Source organism: Mastigoproctus giganteus, chromosome 11 (genome assembly GCF_048544385.1).
Source record: "Mastigoproctus giganteus isolate SK-2022 chromosome 11, ASM4854438v1, whole genome shotgun sequence".
NCBI lineage: Eukaryota > Metazoa > Arthropoda > Arachnida > Uropygi > Thelyphonidae > Mastigoproctus > Mastigoproctus giganteus.
In genome coordinates this window covers 74,050,760-74,077,111 of record NC_143585.1, presented here as the reverse complement: position 1 = coordinate 74,077,111, position 26,352 = coordinate 74,050,760, and the positions used below count along the sequence as shown (strand labels likewise).

General features: G+C 38.1%; 1 protein-coding gene across 1 annotated transcript in view; it reads right to left on the bottom strand.

Annotated features, from left to right (window-relative positions):
• The window catches only part of Arpc4 (Actin-related protein 2/3 complex, subunit 4), a 71,570-nt gene extending 45,562 nt beyond the window's left edge, over window positions 1–26,008 (bottom strand). The window contains exons 1-2 of the mRNA XM_090385505.1: window positions 25,933–26,008; window positions 16,071–16,189 (exon numbers count right to left, since the gene is read on the bottom strand). Of these exons, the coding sequence (XP_090241631.1) occupies window positions 16,071–16,189; window positions 25,933–25,935 (122 nt within the window). The 5' untranslated portion in view covers window positions 25,936–26,008. The remainder of the gene's footprint in view (window positions 1–16,070; window positions 16,190–25,932) is intronic.
• Between the last annotated feature and the right edge of the window lie 344 nt (window positions 26,009–26,352).

Genomic DNA, 26,352 nt, shown 5'->3' with positions numbered 1-26,352 from the left:
CTATTCCAACAATCAACCACCTGTTGGCTGAAGGCAAACTTCTGCACAGCTATGCTGCAATCATCCTTCCTCAACTTGAATTTATCCACCATCCTCATGTGTGTAGTCTCAGAAAGAGGAAGAATGCCATTCACATCCAGCTTTACTCAATCCATTCGAACATGCTGATGTTTTCTACATCAGCATGTTCGAGAGGCAACCAGAGAAAGTAATACTCTTGATCTGGTTATCAGCAGTGATCATTCGTGTATTAAGAATTTGCAGATAAAGGAACCACTAGGTGGCAGTGATCACAGTGTGCTGAAGTGGGATTTACTCAAAGAGGTAACTACCGTCAGGGGTAAAGGAAAGGGTTTTTGCTTCCGTAAAGGGGAGTACAGTGGTCTCAGACAGTTTTTAAATTCTGCACAGTGGGATCGACTGACGATGTTACAAACAGTAAATTCTAAGTGGGAAGCATTCAAGGAATTAATCGTGGAAGCTACTAGACTTTTCATACCGATGAAGAAACATTGTTCAAGGTTTAGGCCTAAATGGTTATCAAATGAACTAATGAGACTCGTGACAGAGAAGAAAAATGCATGGGATGCATATAAATTATCAGGCGACGCAGAAGCCTGTAGCAGATATAAGCTAGTCTGTAATCAGGTCACAAAGGAGGTTCGGCAGGCAAAGGCGGATTACGAGAAATCTTTGGCAAAAGATGCTAAGAAAAACAGCAAGGATTTCTTTACTTATATAAACTCTAAAAGGAAGAGGCTGAATATGATTGGTCCACTTGACATCGATGGTTCGACTGTTGATGATCCTGCTCAGATAGCAAACAAACTGAATGAGTATTTTGCATCTACATTCACACGTGAGGAATCATTACAGTTTGAAAATGGAAGAAGGTTTTCAAATTGTAGCAGTGTGCTTAATGATTTTGTAATAACTGAGAGCAAAGTGGAGGAGAAATTGTTGAAGTTAAACATAAGAAAGGCACCTGGGGCGGATGGGATCTATCCAGTTATATTAAAGGAGGCGGCAAAGCAACTAAGCAAACCCGTAGCCATAATTATGAGAGCATCCTTGGATTCAGGGGAGGTTCCCACGGACTGGAGATGTGCAAATGTATCCCCAATTCACAAAGGAGGTTCGAAGGGTGACACGAATAATTACAGACCAGTTAGTTTAACTTCTGTTCCGGGTAAAATAATGGAGTCACTGGTTAAAGATGCATTGCAGGATCATCTAGACAAGACTGCAGCAATAATTCAGACACAGCATGGGTTTGTTAAGGGAAAGTCTTGTCTGACAAATTTGATTGGTTATTATGATGTGGTCACAAAGGAACTGGATGCAAAAAATAATTTTGATATCATATACTTGGATTTCAGGAAAGCTTTTGACACTGTTGCGCATGGAAGACTACTGTACAAATTGGAGCAGAATGGTATTAAGGGCAAGTTGCTACAATGGATAAAAGGATGGTTAAGTGGGAGAAGACAGAGGGTGGTAATCAATGGGTGCTGCTCTTCGTGGACTAATGTTATTAGTGGAGTCCCACAGGGTTCGGTGTTGGGTCCACTGTTGTTTTGTATATTTATCAATGATATTGATGAAGGTATATCAGGCTTAATGTCGAAGTTTGCAGATGACACGAAGGTTGGCAGGGTTGTTAATGACAGTAATGGCAGTGTGCTACTGCAACAGGATCTAGATAATTTGGGCAGATGGGCTAAGAAGTGGCAACTGAAGTTTAACCTTGACAAATGCAAAGTACTGCATATGGGTAGAAGTAACCCCAGGGAAACGTACCAACTGTGTGGTACTACACTTAAGGTGGTAGAAAATGAAAAAGACCTGGGAGTAATTGTGCAGTCAGATATGAAGTTTTCTAAGCAATGTAGACAGGCTGCTAGGGCAGGTCATGGGGTTTTGTCAAATATATATAGGAATTTTGCTAGCAGGGAAAAGGAGGTGATTGTCCCTCTGTATAAGGCAATGGTCAGGCCACGCCTTGAGTACTGCGTACAGGTCTGGAGGCCTCATTTTAGGAAGGATGTAGATTTGCTTGAGCGTGTACAGAGAAGAGCAACACGATTGGTGAGGGGAATGAAGGGATCCTCTTACCAAGAGAGGCTTAAGTTCTGCAAATTGCAGTGGCTGGAGACTAGGCACCTGCGCAGTGATCTGATTGAGGTCTATAAGGCCTTGAATGGGTTGAGCACGCTGAATTCTGATGGGATCCTCCCACTTGTTCAGAATACGAACCTACGGGGACATAAGTTCAAATTAAGAAAGGATAGATGTAGAATAGATGTGCGGAAATTTGCCTTTAGCCAGCGGGTGGTTAATTGCTGGAACAAACTTCCATCTGTCGTTGTGGAAGTTGATAGGTTAAATAAATTTAAGGAGGAACTGGACAGGCAATTGGAGGGTATGGTGTGATTTTTTTTTTTTTTTTTTTTGGCTGATGCTGCATAAGCTCCTACACTTGCTTTCTTGCATCAAGTGCCACTACTACTACTACTACTACTAAAGCCTTAAACACCTCAATCAGATCATCCCACAGGTGATCTGATTGAGGTGCCTGGTCTCCAGAAGTTATAATTTGCAGAACTGAAGCCTTTCTAGGTAAGAGCGCCCTTTTGTTCTTTTCAATCTAGTTGACCTTCTCTGCACCCATTCCAGGTTCTACATCCTTCTTATAGTGAGGCCTCCAGATCTCTATACAATACTCAAGATGCAGCCTAATCATGGCCTTGCACAAAGGGATAATCATTTCCTTATCTCTGCTAGAAAAGTTTCTGTATATCATTGACAAAACCCATGAGCTGTTCTGGAAGAATGTCTGCACTGCTCAGAAAATTTCATATCTGACTGCACAATTACCACAGGTCTTTTTTATTTTCCACTACCATGAATGTAGTACCACACAGTTGATGAGTTACTCAGAGATTGCTACCCATATGCAGTACCTTGCATTTGTTAATGTTAAATTTCAACTGCCATTTCTCAGCATATTAACCCAATTTTCCTAGATCTCGTTGCAATAGCTTGCCCTGATTACTATTGTTAACCACCCTCCCAGCCTTTTTTATCATCTGCAAACTTTCACATTAAGCTTGATATACCTTCATTAATAAATACTGAAAACAACAATGGGTCCAGCACTGAACCCTAGGGGTCTCCACTAAATAAGTTCATGAAGAGCAGTGCCCATTGATAATTACTGTCTTCCACTTAACCATCCCTTTATCCATAGCAGTAACTTCTCCTTAATGCCACATTGCTCCACTTTGTGCAGCAGTCTTTTATGTGCAACAGCATCAAAAGTCTTCCTGAAATCCAAGTATATAAGTATATTGCAGGGTTAAGTTCTGCAAATTGCAGCGGCTAGAGACTACACCTGTGAGGTGATCTGATTGAGGTGCATAAAGCCTTGAATGGATTGAGCACACTGAATTCTAATGGGATTCTTCTGCCTGCTCCGATTAAAAGCCTGAGGGGCGTAAATTCAAATTGAGGAAAGACAGTTGTAGAATAGATGTGTGGAAAATTGCCTTTAGCCAGTGGATGGTTAATCGCTAGAACAAACTTCCATCTATCGTTGCGAACGTCGATAGCTTAAATAAATTCAAGGAGGAATTGGACAAATATTTAGAGGGAATGGTTGTGTGAAATTGGGTTTTTTTTTTTTTTTTTTTTTGTTTTTTTGGCTGATGCTACATAAGCTCATACGCTTGCTTTCTTGCATCACATGCCTCTATTACTACTATATGATATAAAACCTATTCTTTGCATCCAGTTCTTTGTTCAATGCATTATAATAACCAATCAGATTGGTTAGACGAGGCTGCCCCTTAACAAATAGATGCTGTGACTGCAATATAATTGCATTCCTATCCAGATGGTCCTGGTTTACTTCTTTAACTAGTGACGCCATTATTTTCCCTGGAACAGATGTTAAGCTAAAAGGTCTGTAATTACATATTACCATTTGATCCCCATTTATGAATTGGGAATACATTTGCACATCTCCAGTCCATAGGGACCTCCCCCGAAACTAAGTACTCTCTTATAATTGTGGCTAAAGGCATGCTTACCTCATTTGCTGCCTCTCATAATATGATTGGATAGATCCTATCTAACACAAGAGCCTTTTTATGTTCAGCTTCAACAATTCCTCTTCAACTTTTTGCTGATTGTGCTAATAGCACATTTGATTGCATTTTTGTTGATGATAACACATTACATTCCACCTTCCAATTTGAGAAACCTTACCCTGCTCAAACAGCTTCAACTTCTCAAATATCCACTACCAGTTCTTTAAATGCTGATCTCCAGGTAATTCTCCAGTGGGGCAAAGATAGCTCAGTTGACTTTAATCCTTCTAAAACTCTGTCCTGTCATATCTCACAAAAAAGGATTCTTCTGCTCCTATGCTTATTTTCAATGGCATTCCAATTTCTAGGTAAGATCATATATTTCTATTGGGGATTACCTTGATTTCTAATCTCTCTTGGCATAAGCACATTACAAATATTGCTTCCTCTGCATCTAAAAAACTTGGTTTTCTCTTTCACTCTCAGTATTACTTTTCTTCCAAGCTGTTCACTTACAAATCACAAATCTGCACTACCATGGAATATTGTTCACACAACTGGGGTAGTGGCCCCAAAACCTCTCTCAGGCTTCTAGACTTCTAGGTCTTTATCATGTAGGCATTTTTTTTTTTAATTAAGCGTGGAAATTAGGTCAGTAGTATATAAATAAATGTAACAGCTTAGTACATACTGCAAATAAAATATACGACTAGTGTTGCACTGTTATACTTTTACTGCTTAGATTTTGGGACAATTTTAAATTAAACTTACACTAGAATCATGCCTTGAAGAAGAGCAGCAAAGCAAAATCTCAAAGTAGTGGGAAAGCTTTGGCTCAAGAGAGCCATTGATGGTGGTTCTCTTGCAAATCACAGCTACATCTGTAATGCTGCTTGTTGCCTTTTTATGGAGTTCTCTGGAAGTAGGACATGAGACAGCCAAAAGGGATATCTTGGTGTGCAATCACTGCAGAGAATGTGAGGAACTTTATTTAACAAGCACAGCAATGCTAAGAAAAAGTTTCAAGTTAAAGATGAAATTTGAAAGTATTTGCAATTCTGCCCAGACAATAAGAGGCAGTACACGAGGGCCTTGTCAATTATTTCAAATCTGAAGAGACTGTGCAAGGTTCATGGGGTAGAATTTTTCTCAGCGTGATTGGTGCTTGTTAACAGGCGAGACTGTTTATATTACATTTAAATAAAAAGAGTACAAGAATATTTGCTGATACTATCGAGGCAGTGTTAGGTGGGTTAGAAAACTGCTAGCTTGGAGGGGGATATACAGACTAATAGATTAACTACAGCCACTGGCAGAAGCAAAAGTCATTCTTGCACTGCTTCTATTGGAACGTAGCAAGCTGGAAAGCAAAGTGTCAGGAATTAAGCCCTGATGTGGGTCATCACATGCTATGCTCCTAGAGCATTAGCTAGGAGCATAGCACATGTGTGATGAGGCTATTTTTAAACATACTAAGTTAAGTCTGTTTTTAAAAACAGACTAACTAAGTCTGTTTTTAAACATAATATGATGTAATTTTACGCTTTATTTCTCTGAACAGTTCTTTTTTTCAGATTTTGCTTCATCAGGATTTTTGGATATGGCACAGATTTTTATCTTTTTACTTATCTTACTTTCCACTGTTTCTGAACTATGTTTCTCAGCTGTTGATTTAAACAGCATTAGGAACTGAACTAAAAGTATCCTCCCATTTCTCTGAAAGAGAAACTGTACACTTATTTACTTTATTATAATAATCTGAATTTAACTTGGACCACACCTTTTTTTTCTAAACATGCTTCATATCTTCTGTGTGCTTCATGAATTGATTTCCTTATTTTATTTCCATGCTTTTAATTTGACTGTGTAGATAATACTTATTTGTGCTTGTACCTTCATAATTTGACGTTTAACGATGTTCTATCATCTGTAATTATATCATCCATGATGTTGAAATCAATTCTAGAGGTTTTATCCACATTATAAATATTTAGCTTTTCCATTTCATTTACTCCTGGATCTGTTACATATATTCCTACTTCTTCCAAGAGATTTGCCAAAATTTCTGTAACTTTTGGCAAAAGTTCAGCTAGCCTGACAAATGCTGTTACACAACTACTCTCATTCCTGGCTTTTGGGTCCATATAGATAGGTCTGTATTTGGGTCCATATCCAATGTAGATAAGTATATTAAACACTTGTTACTTAAAAGTAAAGTTTTGAAAAGATACTCACTTGTTTCTTCACATGCTTTATGAAATGGCTTATACAACTGGATCACCTCTTTTATTTCTCAGAGTCATATAATGTTTATATGCAAAACTGCAAACGTTAAGATGTTTATCACGATATTGCTTTTCACAATTTTTGAAATCAATATTTTTTAAGCAATTGACAACAACTTCCTTGGGTAAAAATTCCAATTTTACGAAGTATGCCAAAAATGTTTCAGTAAAATCAGAAATTTCAGAGTGCCCCAAGTGCATTACAGGACTATCATTGGAGAATTTTTGCTAATTTATTAAAAAGAGGCAAGACACCTCTATAAACATTTAAGTACCACATAAATGCTCTCATAATGGTTAAATAACATACTAAAATTGAATCCTTTCACTTTTGATTCAAAGTTGTTCTTTTCTGCTTTTGTATGTGAGTGAAGTATTTCAATGCACTTTATTTGCTCTTTAGATACATCACATTTATCATACACAGTACTAATTAGTTCTTTGTGTTTATCTTGCCCCTCTTCACTCAAAAAACTAATAATACACTATTAAGGCATCATTCAATAAACAGAGCCTCTCACAGATCACAAGCATTTACAGAAACCTATTTTCTATTGATTTGGGCATATGCCATTTAACTTTGAAATTTAACATACTTTGTACTTCAGAAAACAACTACTTAGCTTTGGGCAACTCATTGATATCACAGAATACATCATTTGCAAAGTTTTCAATATTTGTAAATGATATATTCTTTAGTTACTTTGTCGAAGTAACTAAAAAAAAGTTTGGCTGAATTATGTAATTTGTGAACTATATCTCCATTATGTTTAGAAGATTTACATTTTTATCTCTAATGAAAGTTTCAACTCCATTTTTGCAACCTCTCATAGCAGTTATCAAAAAAGCAACTGATAACTTGAATAAATTCAAGTCCATTTTCTTTTAAGAGCTCAATTATTTTTCTGAAAATATTTTTTCCTATTGAAATATTTTCTTTTCCAGCACCTAAATGTCCAGTATTACCATATTCTGCTGTTCATCAAAGACTTTTACCATAATGTTCACTATCTTATCTCTGGCTTCATTAGTAGCTTCATCAATGTTCATAGAAAAAAAAATTACTTTAATTTGTCAACTAAATTTAATTTGCCTTTAGCTAAATAGCTGTCAAGGTCAATCAATCTTGTGGCTAATGTAAATGGCAGACTGTTTTCACTTAAAAAGCAGGCAACAACTACCTTTTGATCTGCTATTCTGTCACATAAAGATGGCTTTGTGATCCGCCTAGGTAATGTTCGCGTGACACTCTGACTAGATTCTTTTGGTGATTTTATCATTACTATGTTTTGATAGGGCCTTTTTGCCCTTACTTCCGTAACTGATTTTATGTGAACATAAAATACAATAACAAAATCTGCACTGCTTGACTTTTCAACACCATTCACAATGCTGAAGGCTGTTTACATTTCAAAGTAACCCATTCTCAGCACTATTTATTTTTTCACAGAAATATTGTCAACTGGGCTGTTATTCACTAAAAATCTCAATGCTGCCATTTTTGACTTAATAACACATTAATATATATACTAATAAATGCAAAATAATTAAGAACAAAGAATAATTGCTAAATGAGTGCAAATTTTGTAAACTCCACATCACATCTAACACAGCCTTAACAGAAACACAAATGTCCATAACAGATGAGAACCCTGCTCTCAAAGCAAAACAAAAAGCTCCAGCTGATGCCACTCACTTCTCTGAAATTTCTCATGGGAGTCGTACTTCACAGCCTAACAGGAGAAAGTTATGGGACCCATAACAACTCAGCGTTCTGATAGGCGTCTATGAGAGCTTGAAGAGTCGGGTGGATGCCCTTGAAGGAATTAAAATGGGAGCCCATCAAGTTCTCAGCTGTCCAACTCAACTCCAGGGCTCATTCTTATGCACCAGGAAACATAGCAGCAACCTTCAGGGCAGAATGCGCTGGTCCCACAGCAGCTAGTTATTGTTGGTGACTTAATTGTCAGGTAAATGGGAAATATATTGTGCAAAAAGGATAGGTGTAATAGCACCAGGGTATGTCTGCCAGGGGCAAAGGTTGATGATGTTGTAGAGCAGATATCATCTTTTAAGTGCACAAAAGATGATATCGTTGTACACGTTGGCACTAATGACATTAACTGTAAGAGACCTACGATTTACTAAGCAAGTACAGGTCAATGTTGAAAAAAAGTCGTGAGTTAGGGCTAAATTTGAAAGTGTCTGCAATCCTGCCCAGACATAAGAGGGATGATTAGGGCCTTGTCAATCAAGTCGGCCTTGGAGAGATTGTGCAGGGCTCATGGGGGTAGAATTTTTCTCCGTGTGGTCTGTGCTTGTTAAGAGGAGAGATTACTTCTACAGGGATGGGATACACTTCCCTTAGCATCAGCAAAGAATATTTGCTGATGCTATCGAAGCAGTGTTAGGTGGGTTGGATAAATGGTAGTTTGGGAGAATATACAGACTAATAGATTAGCATAATCACTTTCACCTCTGCCAGAGGCAGAAGTGAAAGTGATTCTTGCACTGCTTCTATTGGAATGAGCAGCAGCCCAGAAAGCCAGTTTCTGGGAATTTCAGAAACTGCTAGGGGTCATGAAACAAGTAAATACATGGGCTGTGTTAGAGTAATTAAGAGTAAGAACAGGTGATTGTATACTTGCATGTACACCAATGCTAGGAGTATAGTAAATAAATTTGATATATTTGAACTGCTAGTTAAGACATCCATGGCAGATATTGTTGGGATATCACAGACAAGGTGCCACTCAGATATAAGGGATGCAGAACTGGAATTTGGGGAGTACAATGTGTACAGAAAGAATAGACAGGATAGGAAGAGAGGAGGGTTATGCTGTTAGTTAAGAAACACACAAATTCTAAGGAAGTGCATCCAGTTGACAAAGACTGACAGTGCAATGTTGAGTCGGTTTGGTGTGACATAAGCACTGGGAAAGCAAAAATGAGGGTAGGAGTTTGTTATAGGCCTAATGACTCTGATGAGTACAATGAACAATTATACAGAGAAATAAGAGTGGGCCAGTAAATTAGAGTGTCTTATAATGGAGGATTTTAACTTTGCACACATAGACTGGAACTTGTGGTTTGGTCACTCGCACACTAGCAAGGTTTTTGTGGATTTATTGGATGATTGTTTTCTACAGCAACATGTTAGACAGGCAACAAGAGGGAGTAACACTCTTGATCTAATTATCAGCAGTGATTATTCATGGATTAAGAATTTACAGATAAAGGAACTACTAGGTGGCAGTGATCACAGTGTACTGAAGTGGTATTTACTTAAATATGTAACTACCATCAGGGGTAAAGGGAACGGTTTTTGCTTTCGTAAAGGCGACTACAGTGGTCTCAGAGATTTTTTAAGTTCTATACAGTGGGACCAACAGCAAATTCTAAATGGGAAGCATTCAAGGAAGTAATTTTGGAAGCTACTAGGCTTTTTGTTCCAACTAAGAAATACTGCTCTAGGTTTAGGCCCAAAGGATGACAAATGAATTAACGAGACTCGTGACAGAGAATAAAAATGCGTGGGATGTACATAAATTGTCAGGCGACACAGAAGTCTATGGTAGATACAAACTAGTCTGTAATCAAGTCACAAAGGAGGTTAGGCAAGCGAAGGCAGATTATGAAAAATCTTTGGCAAAGGATGCTAAGAAAAACAGCAAAGACTTCTTTACTTATATAAACTCTAAAAGGAAGTGGATGAATCAGATTGGTCCACTTGATATCAATGGTTTGACTGTAGACAATCATTCTCAGTTAGCTGCAGAACTAAATGAGCATTTTGCATCTACATTCACACATGAGGAGTTATTCAAGGAGGAGAGGGCCAGATGATTATCAAATTCTAACAGGGAGTTAAATGATTTTGTAATAACTGAGAGCAAAGTGGAGGAGAAACTGTTGAAGTTAAACATAAGAAAGACACCTGGGGTAGATGGGATCTATCCAGTTATATTAAAGGAGGTGGCAAAGGAAGTAAGCAAACCCTTAGCCATAATTATGAGAGCAGACTCGTGGTGATACATTTGCACATCTCCTGTCCACACAGACAGGAGATGTGCAAATGTATCACCAATTCACAAAGGGGAGACCAAAGGGTGACTAGAGTAATTACAGACCTGTTTGACTTCAGCTCCACAGAAAATAATGGAGTCACTGGTTAAAGAAGCATTGCAGGATCATTTAGACAAGAGAGCAGTAATAATTCAGACAGGGCAATGGTTTGTTAAAGGGAAGTCTTGTCTGAAGTAGGAGACCAGCAGAATTGCTTAACAAGTACAGGTCACTGTTGAAAAAAAGCCGTGAAATAGGGTTGAATTTGAAAGTGTCTGCAATTCTGCCCAGACACGATAGGAGGGAGTATATGATGAGAGCCTTGTAGATCAATTCGGCCCTGGAAAGATTGTGCAAGGCTCAAGGGGTAGACTTTTTTTCAGCCTGGACTGTACTTGTTAACAGAAGAGATTGCTTCTACAGGGATGGGATACACTTAAATAGAAAGGGTGCAAGAATATTTGCTGATGCTATCGAGGCAATGTTAGGTGGGTCGGAAAACTGCTAGCTTGGGGGGAGACAAAGACGAATAGATTAACAGTAGCCACTGGCAGAGGTGAAAGAGATTCTTGCACTGCTTCTATTGGAATGAGCAGAAGCCTGAAAAACAAGATGCAGGATATTTCAGAGACTGCTGGGAGTCATTGCGGTACAAGTAAACATATGGGTTGTGTTAGGGTAGCTAAGAATAGAAATAGGTACATGTATACTTGCGTGTACAACAATGCTAGGAGTTTAGTAAATAAATTTGATGAATTTGAGGTATTGCTCAAAACATCAAAGGCAGATATTGTTAGGATATCAGAGACGTGGTGTCACACAGATATAAGGAATGCAGAACTGGAATTTTTGGAGTACAACGTCTACAGAAAGGATAGACTGTATAGGAAGGGAGGAGGGGTTATGCTATTAGTTAAGAAATACATAAAATCCAAGGAAGTGAAGCCAGTGGACATCGCTGGACAGTGCATTGTCGAGTCAGTTTGGTGTGACATAAGCATTGGGAGATCAAAATTGAGAGTAGGAGTGTGCTATAGGCCTAATGACTCTCATGAGTATAATAAGAAACTGTACAGGGAAATAGAGTGGGCCAGTAAATCAGAGTCTTATAATGGGAGATTTTAATTTTCCAGATATTGACTGGAATTTGGGGGCTGGTCACTCACACACTAGCAAGGCTTTTGTGGATTTATTGGATGATTGTTTTCTACATCAGCATGTTCGGGAGGCAACTAGAGGGAGGAATACTCTTGATTTGATTATCAGCAGTGATTCTTCATGCATTAAGAATCTGCAGATAAATGAACCACTAGGTGGCAGTGATCACAGTGTGCTGAAGTGGGATTTACTCAAAGAGGTAACTACCATTAGAGGTAAAGGGAAGGGTTATTGCTTTCGTAAAGGCGACTACGATGGACTGAGACAGTATTTAAATTCTATACAGTGGGACCAACTGATGATGTCACCAACAGCAAATGCAAAATGGGAAGCTACTAGGCTTTAAATACCAACTAAGAAATATTGTTCTAGGTTTAGGCCTAAATGGATGTCAGATGAACTGATGAGGCATATGGCAGAGAAGAAACATGCATGGGATACATACAAATTAACACATGACACAGAAGCCTGTGATGGATACAAGTTGATCTGTAACCAAGTTACAAAGGAGGTTAGGCAGGCGAAGGCAGATTACGAGAAATCTTTGGCAAGGGATGCAAAGAAAAACAGCAAAGAGTTCTTTACTTATGCAAACTCTAGAAGGAAGGGGGATGAATCAGATTGGTCCACTTGATATCGATGGGTCAACTGTTGATGATCCTGCTCAGGTAGCTAACAAACTAAATGAATATTTTGCATCGACATTCACACATGAGGAGTTATTTAGCGAGGGGAAAGCCAGAGGTGTATTCAACTCTAGCAGTAAGCTACAGAATCTTGTAATAACTGAGAGTAAAGTGGAGGAGAAATTGTTGAAGATAAACACAAGAAAGGCACCCCGGGCGGATGGGATCTATCCAGTTATATTAAAGGAGGCAGCAGAGGAAGTAAGCAAACCCTTAGCCATAATTATGAGAGCTTCCTTGAACTCAGGGGAGGTACCCACAGACTGGAGATGTGCAAATGTGACCCCAATTCACAAAGGAGGATCAAAGGCTGACACAAGTAATTATAGACCTGTGAGTTTAACTTCTGTTCCAGGAAAATTAATGGAGGCACTAGTTACAGAAGCACTGCAGGATCATTTAGACAAGACTTCAGTTATAGCTCGGACACAGCATGGTTTTGTTAAGGGGAAGTCTTGCCTGACCAATTTGATTGGATACTATGATGCAGTCACAAAGGAACTGGATGCAGGGAATAACTTTGATATTATATACTTGGATATTAGAAAGGCTTTTGATACTGTTGCATATGGAAGATTGCTGCACAAATTGGAGCCGTGTGACATTGGAGGCAAATTGCTGCTGTGGATAAAGGGGTGGCCGAGGGGGAGAAGACAGAGAGTGGTAATCAATGGACACTGCTCGTCGTGGACTAATGTTATTAGTGGAGTCCCTCAGGGCTCAGTGTTGGGTCCATTATTGTTTTCTGTATTCATAAATGATATTGATGATGGTATATCAAGCTTAATGTCGAAGTTTGCAGACGATACAAAGGTAGGCAGGGTTGTCAAGGACACTACTGACACTATGCTGCTGGAACAGGATCTGGAAAGGTTGAGCAGATGGGGTGAGAGGTGGCAAATGAAGTTTAACATTGACAAATGTAAAGTACTACACATGGGAAACAGCAACCCCAGAGCAACGTATCAACTCTGTGGTACTACACTGACAGTGGTAGAGAATGAAAGGGACCTGGGGGTGGTTGTGCAGGCAGATATGAAGTTCTCTGAGCAGTGCAGACGGGCTGCAAGAGTAGCTCATGGTGTGTTGTCAAAGATATATAGGAATTTTTCTAGCAGGGATAAGGAGGTGATTATTCAGTTGTATAAGGCAATGGTCAGGCCACACCTAGAGTACTGTATACAGGTCTGGAGGCCTCATTTCAAGAAGGATGTAGAGCTGCTGGAACGAGTACAGAGAAGGGCAACAAGATTAGTGAATGGAACAAATGGGTGCTCTTACGAAGAAAGGCTTAAGTTTTGCAAATTACAGTGTCTGGAGACTAGGTACCAGCGAGGTGATCTGATAGAGGTGTATAAAGCCTTGAATGGTTTGAGCATGCTCAATGCTGATGGCATTCTTCCTCTCGCTCAGAATAATCACCTGAGAGGGCATAAATTCAAATTGAGGAAAGATAAATGTAGGATAGACGTGTGGAAATTTGCCTTTAGCCAGCGGGTGGTTGGTTGGTGGAACAGACTTCCATCCCTTGTCGTGGAAGTTGATAGCCTAAATAAGTTTAAGGCTCAGCTGGACAGGTGTTTTGAACGAACAGAGGGGTGAAGTGGAAGTTGTTTTTTTTTTTTTTTTGGGTGATGCTGCATAAGCTTGCTTTCTTGCATCAAATGCCTCTACTAATGCTAATGCTAATGAACAATGATTGGATACTATGATGTGGTCACAAAAGAAGTGAATGTCAAAAATAATTTTGATATCATATATTTGGATTTCAGGAAAGCTTTTGACACTGTTGCGCATGGAAGACTATTTTACAAATTGGAGCAGTACAGCATTAAGGGCAAGTTGCTACAATGGATAAAAGGATGGTTGAGTGGGAGAAGACAGTGGTAATCAATGGATACTACTCAAGGTGGACTAATGTTATTAGTGGTGTCCCTCAGGGTTAGGTGTTGGGCTCATTGTCGTTTTGTATATTTATAAGTGATATTGATGTAGGTATATCAAGCTTAATGTCAAAATTTGCAGATGATAGAAAAGTTGACAGGGTTGTTAATAACAGTAACGACAGTATGCTGCTGCAACAGGATCTGGAAAAGTTGGGTAGATGGGCTGAGAAGTGGCAACTGAAGTTTAACATTGACAAATGCAAAATACTGCATATGGGTAGCAGTAACCCCAGAGAAATGTACAAACTGGGTGTTGTTACACTCAGGGTAATGGAGAGTGAAAGAGACCTGGGGGTAATTGTGCAGTCAGATATGAAGTTTTTTCAGCAGTGCGGACATGCTGCCACAGTATGTCATTGGGTCTTGTCAATGATATACAGGAATTATGGAAGCAGGGATAAGGACATGATTATCTCCTTGTATAAGGGGATAGGTCAGATCAGGTCATACCTTGAGTATTGCGTACAGGTCTGGAAGCCTTATTTTAGGAAGGATGTAGAGTTGCTAGAATGAGTACAGAGAAGAGCAACAATACTTGTAAACAAAGGTGTGCTCTTATGAAGAAAGGCTTAAGTTCTGCAAATTGCAGCTTCTGGAGACTAGGTACCTGTGAGGTGATCTAATTGACGTGTATAAGGCCAAGAATCCCATCAGTATTGAGCAAGCTCAATACTGATGGGATTCTTGCTCAGATTACAAACCTGAGGGGGCATAGATTCAACCTGAGGAAAGACAATTGTAGAATAGATGTCCAGAAGTTTGCCTTTAGCCAGTAGGTAGTTGATTGCAGGAACAAACTTCCATCTGTTGTTGTGGAAGTTGATAGCTTAAATAATTCAAAGCAGAACTAGACAAATATTTGGAATGAATGGATCAGTGAAATGGGAAAACGGGCTCAGTGAAAAGTGCACTCAGCACCACAAGCTGCATGCTTGTGCTCTGGGCTTCTACAACCAAAATACACCAGTTCCTTTTTTATTTTAGAATTTAATGAACATTGCACATTTCAGAACTGCCAAGACTATTCTGAGTAATGACTGTCACAAAGTCCCCGATCACTGATTTTCAGTAATAGAAAAATAAGAATTTCTTCATATTTATTTTAAAAAATCATTTGAAATTTTGAGGATGGAAAAATTTTCAAAAGTGGGAATCCGGTCTTAGGAACAGAAGAGTGGCACACGTGAGAAAGGACAACTGGGACTGGAGGAATGGGAGTGATTATGCTCTTTTAATTAAGAAGCACATTAAATCTAAGGCAGAGCATCCATTCAAAATGGGTGGCCAGCACAATGTTGATTTAGTTTGGTGTGACGTAAGCACTGGAAAAATGAAAATGAGAGAGTGTGTTATAGGCCTAATGATTGTGATGAGTATAACAAACAACTGTACAGAGAAACAGAGCAGAGAAGACCAGTAAATTAGAATGTTACACCCACGCTAGCAAGGCGTTTGTGGATTTATTTGATGACTGTTTTCTGTAGCAGCATGTTGGAGAGGCAAACAAGAGGAAGCAGTATTCTTGATCTGATCATCAGCAGTGACTCTTTACACATTATAAATCTGCAGATAAAAAGTACCACTAGATGGCAGTGATCATGGTGCACTGATGTGGGATTTAGTTAAAGATGTAACTACTTTCAAGGGCAAATGGAAGGGTTTCTGTTTTATAAACTCCTTTGACCACCTAATTATACTGGAGTATAAAAAAAATGCACAGAAACAAAGAACTGCAATTTTTCTCATTTATCTATTCACAGCAAAGTTAAATATTTCAACTTTTGCAAATTAATATTCACAAATTATAGCTATATTCAATTCAAATTTTTGAGTTCTCACCTGACTTCTACTTCAGGTTTATTATGTCTTTCTACTACTTGTGAAGAAAAATTCTCCAAGCACATTGCAGCATTCAGTGTATGCCTGACAGCAGTCAGATATGGGCGAAGAGTTGCTGCCTAAAAAATTTTAAAGTATTTTTACTAAACTTTATAAACAAAAAAATTTAGCATATTTATGGAATATTTCCTATATAAGTAATCCTGTGCAATAAAAATGTACAATATTTCAAATCATTTACTGTAAAATGTGAAACATAAAGAGCATTTTTTTTTTTTTTTTGGCAAATGAAGGATGAGGATATACTCAATATTGTTTATTACAAAATGAGCCTCTAACACACTACTACTGTTGGTCTCAAATAGAGGGGAATGTATTACATGCCCCTCTTAGACCAACTAACTCAGCAATTATCCCACTGTATAAGGCAATGGTTAGGCACATCTTGAGTACTGCATACAGGTTTGAAAGCCTCATTTTAGGAAGGATGTGGATCTACTGGAATGGGTAGAGAGAACAACAAAGTTTAGCCAGTGGCACAAAAGAGTACTCTAATCAAGAAAGACTTTGCTTCTGAAAACTGCACCATCTGTAAACTAGGCACCTGCAAGGAGATCTGAACGAATTTAAGGCATTAAATGGATTAAGTACACTAAATGCTGGTAGCATCCGCACTCTTGCACAGACAACACACATAAGGGAACATAAATTTAATTTGAAAAGGATGTCTGTGGGATAAAAGTGCAAAAGTGCAAAAATCTGCTTCCAGCCAGAGAGTAAATCACTCACTGGCTGCAACAGTGGCATAACTCAAAAATTGTAATTCTGAGATAATCAATGAGGAAAATTTGGTTTTTAAAGTTAGTTTAAAATTGAAGAAATTATGTGATTGTTGAAATATATTGTGATTCATCTCATCGTACCCAGTGATACTGAAAATTAGGTTGGTTTGATCAACATTCCCTTATGGGTAATCAGAATACTCAAATTTAAACCCCACCCACATTTGAGTTGTGCCACTATTGCACCAACAAACACTCAAAATTTGTAACTTGAGTCTCCTAAAGATGGAAGGTAATTAGGATGAAGAACAAAAAAAAAAAAAAAACCATTAAACAAGAGCTTTATTTATATTCATAAACTAAGTAACATGTATGAACTACATTTTAATCTTCGAGAACATTATTGTGATAAAGCACAAATAAGAACAAGAAGTTAGTATGTAATTATTGGTGTACAAACAAGCAAAATGGAAGAATTTAAGTCATTCTTAGAAAAATTTATTCCTTCCATAAATTAACTTTTAGACTTATAAAAGCCGGCATGATATTGAGAATCGTGTTATCGTTCAACAAACAGTGGAGCTCACTGTGCTTCTTTTTTGAAATCGGAATGGAACTCTTGTAGCCCTTTTTCAATTCGAAATCTACAAAATTCTCCAAAGGTTTTCTTGTTTTACTAGCTTTAACATTAACTGATTTATAATCATCCTGTTTGTATGTTGTTTTATAAAACAACTTTGTTTTATAAAACAGCAACAAATGCTGCTTTTCTGCTTTAAAGCTAGCTTTAACATTAACTGATTTATAATCATCCTGTTTGTATGTTTTTATAAAATAGAGTCCAAATGCTGCTCTTTTCTGCTTTAAAACTTCATTGGTATTTTCATTAAATTTCACATAAGTGAGGCGGGCGAAATCTTTCAGGTTGTAAAAATTGCAATGAGATCTCTGTCACTGTGAATGGGTTTCCTGTCTTTCTGGCAGTTCTAGCTAATGTAACATATTGTGATGGGAAGAATACAGAACCAGACTTTAGCAATCTTTTAATATTTTTCTATAATAATGAGTTGCACAGTCACCCTCATTTTGTGTATAGCCTACAGCAAGAAATTTGCATTACACTCCAATACTAGTACAACTCAAAAAGGATCACTATTGCACACAGACCATGCTCCATTCAGTCCCAAGGTTGGGGCACACTGAAGAAATGCCACTGTCGACGCTTCTCGATGTAGTAAAAACTCAGATGGCATAACGACACTTGTGTCACGTAGCGAGATATTGATCTCACTTTCTTTGAGTAGACCGGAGTTCAAGCCCCTGACTGCTGAATACGGTCGATCTGCTAACCCACACTGGACCAGCGTGGCAGATTATGGTCCATTTCCCTCAGCATGAATTGTTGAGGAGGCTTCCATCCTGCAGTGAGTTGATAATGGCTGCAATTTTTTTTTTTTTTTTTTGTACTGTTATTGCATAAATGTACAGTCCACTATCCCAACCTCATCAGTTGTATTAACTCAAAAATTAAGAATATTGTGTTGTGCCACTATTGCAGCCAGTGAGCAAAATGATTGCTGGAACAAACTTCCATTTCATGCTGCAGTTGTTGTTATTTGGTTTTTAGGAGCATTAGCAACTAAGGCCATATTGCTCCGGGGATATGCGGTGGTCATTCCCTGACCTTTCTGCATCCTCCGTATTTGGTGGCTCACGGGCTCGAACCCTGGTCTAATCAAGAAGCATGTGCTACGCACTGCTGCTCCTGCCCACCTGGCTACGGAGGCGCCTCATGCTGCAGAAGTAAATAATCTGGATAAATCTATAGAAGGCTTAGAAAAGCTATTAGAGCAAATGGACAAATGCTTTTTTTGTTTTTTTTGATAATGCTGAATAAGCTTGCATTGTATTAATATTAGTTGTGGCAAATGATTCCAAAAATCTCAGTTTTGAACACAGACTTTTCCAAGTGTCATCATCATCATCAGCCATTTTCAATCCACTGCAGGATGAAGGCCTCTCCAGCAACTTTCCAGTTCCTTCTGTTTTGAGCACTGGCCATCCATTTACTACTCAAAAACTCATGAATTTCATCTATCCATCTCCGCCTTTGTCTTCCAGGTTTTCTTCTAGCCCCTCTTGGGTACCATTCTGTTATTTTCTTAGTCCATCTGTCATCATGTCTTCGAGCTATGTGTCCTGCCCAAGACCATTTTAGTTCTTTAGTTTTGATAAGAATGTCCTTTACTTGAGTTTGCTGCCTAATCCATGTGTTTCTCTTCTTATCTAACAGTCTGATTCCCAATATATTTCATTCCATTCTTCGCTGTGTAGTTCTTAGCTTCTCTTCCATTCTTTTGGTGAGTGCCCAAGTTTCACTTCCATAAGTCATGGTGGGGAGTATACATTGATTCATTATTTTACGTTTCAGACAAACTGGGATATTGCTCTTCAGTATGTGGCTATATTTCCTGAATGCTATCCATCCAAAATTTATTCTTCTCTTGACTTCCAGCCATTTATCATTATTACAGCTAATAACTTGACCCAGATAAGTATATGACTCCACCTTTTCAATTACTGCTCCTTCAATCATTATTTCCCTTTCCGTGGCATACTTGTTCATCATTACTTTTGTTTTAGCCATATTCATCTTTAGTCCAAAATCCTTACTAACTGTGCATAACTGATTAAGATTTTCTTCTAATTCTTTGGGATCCAAGTGTAACAAACCTTATAAATAATGAAAATCATTTAATGTATAAGCTTTAGAGAAAGTATCTCGCAACTGCATGTGAAACCAACTGAAATGGATACAAGGTAATATACACTTTCAAAATAATAAAAAGATTTGTTGTTAGACATGACTTGAAATAGTTAGGCCTATGTGATTAACCTTCCATGGCAACTATGGCATCAGATGCCACTTTAACTTTTTTTTTTTTATTTGTAAATAAAAAGTGAAATCTGCCCATGTACCTTTGCCCACTAATATTCTATAACTGATTATAGCACATTTCCTGTTTTCATTTCAATATACCCTGAATTACAAGACTAATTTTTTGTTTACTGTTCAACAGACCAGGTGAGCAAAAGCTTTCTTCTAGGTAATTCCCATTCCCACGTAACATCTGTGAGATGCCAGCAATAACTTTTCATTGTATACATGAATATATAAGTACATATTAGCATACAACACATTAGTTGGTGACTCTACTTCAGAGAAATAAAAAATATATTGTGCAAAAAAAGAATAGGTCGAAGAGGACTAGGGTATGTCTGCCAGTGGGCAATAGTAGTTGACATTGTAGAGCCACACATTGGCACTAATGATATTAAAAGAAAGAGATCCGATGACTTACTTAACCAGTAGAGAGCAATGTTGGGAAAAAGTTGAGTCAGGATTAAACTTGAAAGTGTCTGCAATTCAGACAGGAAACACAGGAGGGAGTACATGTTAAGAATCTTGTTAATCAATTTGGCTCTGAAGAGACTATGCAAGGCACAGTGCAGAATTTTTCTCAGTGTAGTCTGTGCTTCTTAACAGAAGAGACTGTTCTTACAAGGATGGAGCACACTTAAATATAAGGAGGAGCAAGAATATTTGCCGATGCTATTGAGGCAGTGGTAGGTGGCTCAGAAAACTTCTACCTTGTGGGGGATACAAACTAATAGACTACTTAGAGCTACAAGAAGAGGTGAAAGTGATTCCTGCACTGCTTCTACCAGAATGTGCAGCAGCCAGGAAAGCAAGGTGATAGGGATTTCAATCCTTGCTGTGGATTACATGGAAAAAAATAAATACATGAACTATGTGAGGGCAACTAAGAGAACAGGTGCATGTATACCTGTATGTACAATAATGCTAAGAGCATAGTAAATAAATTTGATGAATTTGAAGCACTGTTTAAATCATCAAATGCAGACATTGCAGAGATGTAGTGTGACACCACATCTCTACAAAGGATGCAGAATTTGAATGTGGGGAGTACAATGAGTATAGACAGGACTGGAGTGGAGGGTAGTGGTCATGCTCTTAGTCAAGAAGCATATAAAATTTAAAGCAGTGCTTTCAGTCGACAATGGTGGCCAGTGCAATATCAAGTCAGTTTGGTGACATAAGCACCAGAAAAATGAAAATGACAATAGCATTTCTGAATGAAAAATGAAAATGACAATAGCAAAATGATTTTTTAATAACTGAGAGGAAAGTGGGAGAGAAATTGTTGAAGTTAAGCATAAGAAAGGCACCTGGAGTGGATGGGATCTATTCAGTTATATTATGGGAGGCAGCAAAGGAGGAAAGCAAAACTTTTGGCCATAATTAGGAGAGCATCTTTGGATTCACGGGAGTCCCTGTAGACTAGAGATGTGCAAATGTATCCACAATTCACAAAAAGGGATCAAGAGGAGACATGAGCATTTACTGACATGTTAACTTATGTTTTTTGGAAAATAATGGAGTTACTGGTGAAAGAAGTAATGCAGAACCATTTCAAGAGGAATGTAATCATGAGATGGATTTTTTAAGGAATGATCTTGTCTGACCAATCTGATTGCAAAAAATAATTTTGATATCATATACTTGGATTTCAGGAAAGCTTTTGATACTGTTGCACACGGAAGATTGCGGTGCCTCCGTAGCCAGGTGGGCAGGAGCAGCAGTGTGTAGCACATGCTTCTTGATGAGACCGGGGTTTAAGACCATGACCACCAAATACAGAGGATGCGGAAAGGTCAGGAAATGACCACCGCATATCCCTGGAGCAATATGGCCTTAGTTGCTAATGCTCCTAAAAACCAAATAACAACAACATGGAAGATTGCTGTACAAATTTCATTGGTATGGTATTAAGGGCAAGTTGCTGCAATGGATAAAGGGATGGTTGAGTGAGAGATGGCAGAGAGTGGTAATCAATGGACATTGCTCTACGTGGACTAATGTTATTAGTGGAGTGCCCAAGGGTGCTGGGCCCATTTCTGTTTTGTGTATTTATTAATGATATATGACATTGATGTATGTATATATGGCTTAATGTCTAAGTTTACAAATGACACAAAGGGTGGGAGGGTGATTAAGATAGTATCTTGAACAGCCTTAATAGATTGTTTAGGAAGTCACTGTTTAGATAAAGGATGTAGCTTTTGGGTGGAATGAGGAATAAAAAAAAAATCATCCCTACAAGGATAACTTCAGTGATACAATATGAGCAAATATTAGGATCAGGAAATTTAAACAGCTATCCAACCAAGAGAGAGAGGTACAGAAACCACAAGAATCTTCCCATTTGGCATTCCTATATCAAAGAACACAAGGATGAGACTGGCTGTCAGACACAGTCTTCATTGGAGAAGACTCCAATGTAGACTGCGATCAGCAAGTTGTGATCTGAGATACCTGGAGGACAACTATCAATAACTACATATGAGGGGGTATCAAAAATGTTTGTACCCTGACCTAGATAAAACATCGGTAGGAAGATGCCATTTTTAATATAAGTTGTCTACGTATTCAATTACTAACATGTGAAATTTCATTCCCATAGGTGATCGTACACCAGAGGTGGAGCCCGGAATCTGAGGAAGGACACTTTGGTTGACTCAGTGGAATATTGAGCAGTGATCAAGTTCCTGCATTTTCAGGGCAAGAAAGTTCAGGAAATTGACAAAGAAATGAAAGCTGTGTATGGGCAGAATTGTCCACCCTATGAGATGGTTGCAAAGGTTGAGCAGCTGGTGCTCAGTGACAGACGTGACAATTCGTTTCATCGCAAATGCAGTGGGAAATAGTTACGGGTCTGCCCACTGCATTTTACATGACCATCTACACACCTCTAAGGTCTCCGCATGATCGGTTCCAAGACTGCTGACGCCTTTGCAGAAGCAATGTCAAATGCAATGTTCTCGCCAACTGTTGGTTTGTGTAATGTGGATGTTGAGAACTTTTTTGATCGGTTGGTGACAAATGACGAATGCTGGGTGTACCAGTAGGGGTATACTCAGGTGTACAACCTTACTGGTACTCTGGGTGTACTCAGGAAGCCATCGATGAAGTGGAATCATGATTTCAGGCAAAAAGTGCAAACTTCTATGATCAAAGCATTAAACAACTGATCCATAGATGGGAGAAGTGTGTTACTATACATGGAGAGTACATAGAAAAGGATTAAAGTTCCTGTGAAGTTTCACCTTTCTAGGGCTGTTATTTCTAGGTAAGGGTGCAAACTTTTTGAAACCCCCCCCCCTCATACTTAGAAGGGTTGTCAGTGAGAAAAAGTTCAAGCATTAGGTGTATAGTTATGGTATTCCAACAGATAAATGAACAAGCTGTTTAAGATTATTATTAATAATAGCACAATCCCTAGCATCTTTACCAATCTGGCAAAGTCTGAACTGAAAAACTGCTTCATCACATGAATCAGTAATACACTTTTTCAGATACACTTGATTATTAAAAATAAGATATTTTATTAAAGCATCCTGCTTTATAAAATTTTTCATTTAAATTATGATAAAAATCTATAACTACATATGTTTGGCCCTCTTCACATTTGACTTAGGATTTCATCATGTTTAAACCCAGCCTTGCAGTTAATGTTTATCATTGGTGTATTTCTTATTGCATTTCCAGTTGAGGTGAAATAGGGGAATATCTGTGGTACCTTGGATAAGTCCTGTAGCTTACAAAAATCACATTCTGTTTATACACTAAAAGTCTGAAACAAAGTAGTCAGTTGTACAGAGTCTCAAAGATGAAAGTGCAAATCTGGCAACAACAGAATGTGATATAGCCATGGTACAAAAATAGTGGCAAATAGACTGTGGGGGGGGGGGGGCAAAAAATTTTATTTATATATACAGGGTGTCTCAAAAATACACGGCATAACTTCAGGAATGAGTTCCTCATATGTAGACAATAAAAATATTTTATATCAACATAGTTCTGGAAATGCTTGGTTTCCGAGTTTTGAAGGTCTATCTATGACACTTAACTGTTCACATCATCTTATAGTAATTGTTCAAAATGTCCACCTTCTGCCTGAATAGAGGCCTCACATCGACGTCTCATGGACTCACAAAGATGATGCCAAATTCCTGGCATGTTTTGTATTGTCTCACAACCTGCCACAATTCGATTGCGGAGAGTTTCCACATCAGCTACCGGAGTCGAATACACCAATGACTTTAAATGGCCCCACAAGAAGAAATCTAGCGGGTTTAAATCAGGTGAGCACGGAGGCCAGACAGTAGGTCCACCCTCTACTTCAGGAATCAGATCTTGGTCGTCCTCTGTCGGCAGCACAAGGTGTAACAGTCTCATGTTCACAAAGGTGACGATGGATACCTTCAAGCGTTTTCCTTTCTGGACATCTTCGTTCTGGGAACCTTTCGTGGTACAAACGATGAGCATCAGAGCATTGCCATCCGCCAAACCGTACATAAAGTGCATATCTGCTTGCTCCTGATTTGAGTACATGGTCAGAATGGAAAACTACCAGATTCTGTCAGTACCTCGTGATGAAGGAAATCACCTGCAGGAGATAAGACATTCCGGTTAATAACTCGGGAACCAAGCATTTCCGGAACTATGTTGATATAAAATATTTTTATTATCTACATATGAGGAACTCATTCCTGAAGTTTTGCCGTGTATTTTTCAGACGCCCTGTATATATACACACACAAATAAATAATTAGAACAATAGATCAAATTATAAACATGCAAATAATGAAACATTAATAATAACACTGCATTGCCAATGTAAGACAAAGCAACATTACATATGCAAACACTTAAATGAAATTTTAAGAACATAACTGATTACATAGCATGCAACACGTAGTGGGGAATATTTTGCCAAAGGAAATACAGTAGCTCAACAGTCTGCATTTTGGAAACCACTGTAGTAGTTGATTCCCTTTACATGGTTTGCTTTTGCCACTGTTTGTGAAATTTGCTTTTTGCCATAACTCTGCAATTTTTTTTAAATCCTTTGGGGACATGATCACAACTTATATTATTAGTATGGGCAACATGATACAACAAAGCAGAGATTGCACAGGGCCAATCAAAAAAAAAATCATTTCCCCATTCCTTCCAATAATTTGTCGAAACCTTCTTTAAATTTATTCAAACTACTCAACCACAATATTAATGACAAGTTACAACTATGGATAAAGGGAAGGGATGGTTAAGTTGTAATAACAGTAATCAGGGTGTGCTATTTCAAGATCTATATAAACTCAGTGGATGTGCAGGAAAATATCAATTTATGTTTAACAGCAATAAATGTAATCTACTGCATTTGGAGTGCAGTAGTCCCATCTAGGTAGTACCAAACACTCTAAAGCGGCAGAACGACAGGGTGGAGAGGGGTAAAGGTCCTCTATTAGTTAAGTTAGGTTTGCCAAAATCATAACAGCGACAGGAATTTAAAGCACAGACTGCTTGCCACATTCAAATTAGATCAATCAAGATTTCATTCTTTCCAAGTTTGCGTATTTCCAAAAAATACGCAAAGCAATTATCAACACAAATCGACCTAAAGAAAGCTTGGCACACCCAGGGTCCTGAGCTGGATATTATCATCATCATTCTCTTTCTTGGTGATTCCCTTCTACTTCTCTCTCTCTCTCTGGATAACTCAGGATTTTTTTTTTTTTTTCCGGCTTGGCACACCCAGGGTCCTGAGCTGGATATTATCATCATTCTTTTCTTTCTTGGTGATTCCCTTCTACTTCTTTCTCTCTCTGGATAACTCAGGAACTTTTTTTTTTTTTTTTCGGGTGGTGCAGTAAAAGCTTCAGGCTTCCTTGCACCATATAGCTACTGATAATAATAATAAATCATATGATAATTACAAATACTAGAGAAAAATAATTAAAATATACAATGCTTCATAATAATCGACTATTCGTTTCCGGAATTTTAAAGGCAAATATTTCCTAGAATAAGAGCTATTTTTGATTAATTACGAGTCGCACTCAGGAATTTTATAAATTTTTGAAGTACTCATATGATACCCGAAATTCACAAAAAACTAAAACAACTCGTTACAGATATAAAAGCAAACCCTCACCATATTCACTGCCGACACCCTCTTGTCAATTGCTCTTTTAACTAAGTAATTCACAGATGTCGCCACATTCACTTTTTTTTTTTCGCCATTAATATATATATATATATATTATATACAGTGTTGCCAACTCTTAATAATATTTCCCGCTAGCCGCATACTCAAAATCCGCTATTTTTAACACTTAACCCGCCAAATTTTTAAAATTTTCATTTGTTTGTACTTTGTAGTGAATAAATACAAACAAACAAATAGTATATATAAATAGTTATTTATTTTCTGTTTTTAATATAAAATCAATATCTAAAAATCTAAATTAATTTCGAAATTCAATATCTCCTCATCATATGCTTCTTGTGTACCTATTTTGCGAAGTACTTCTTCAGGCAAAACAATTTTTACAACACTTTTCAACTCTTTTGA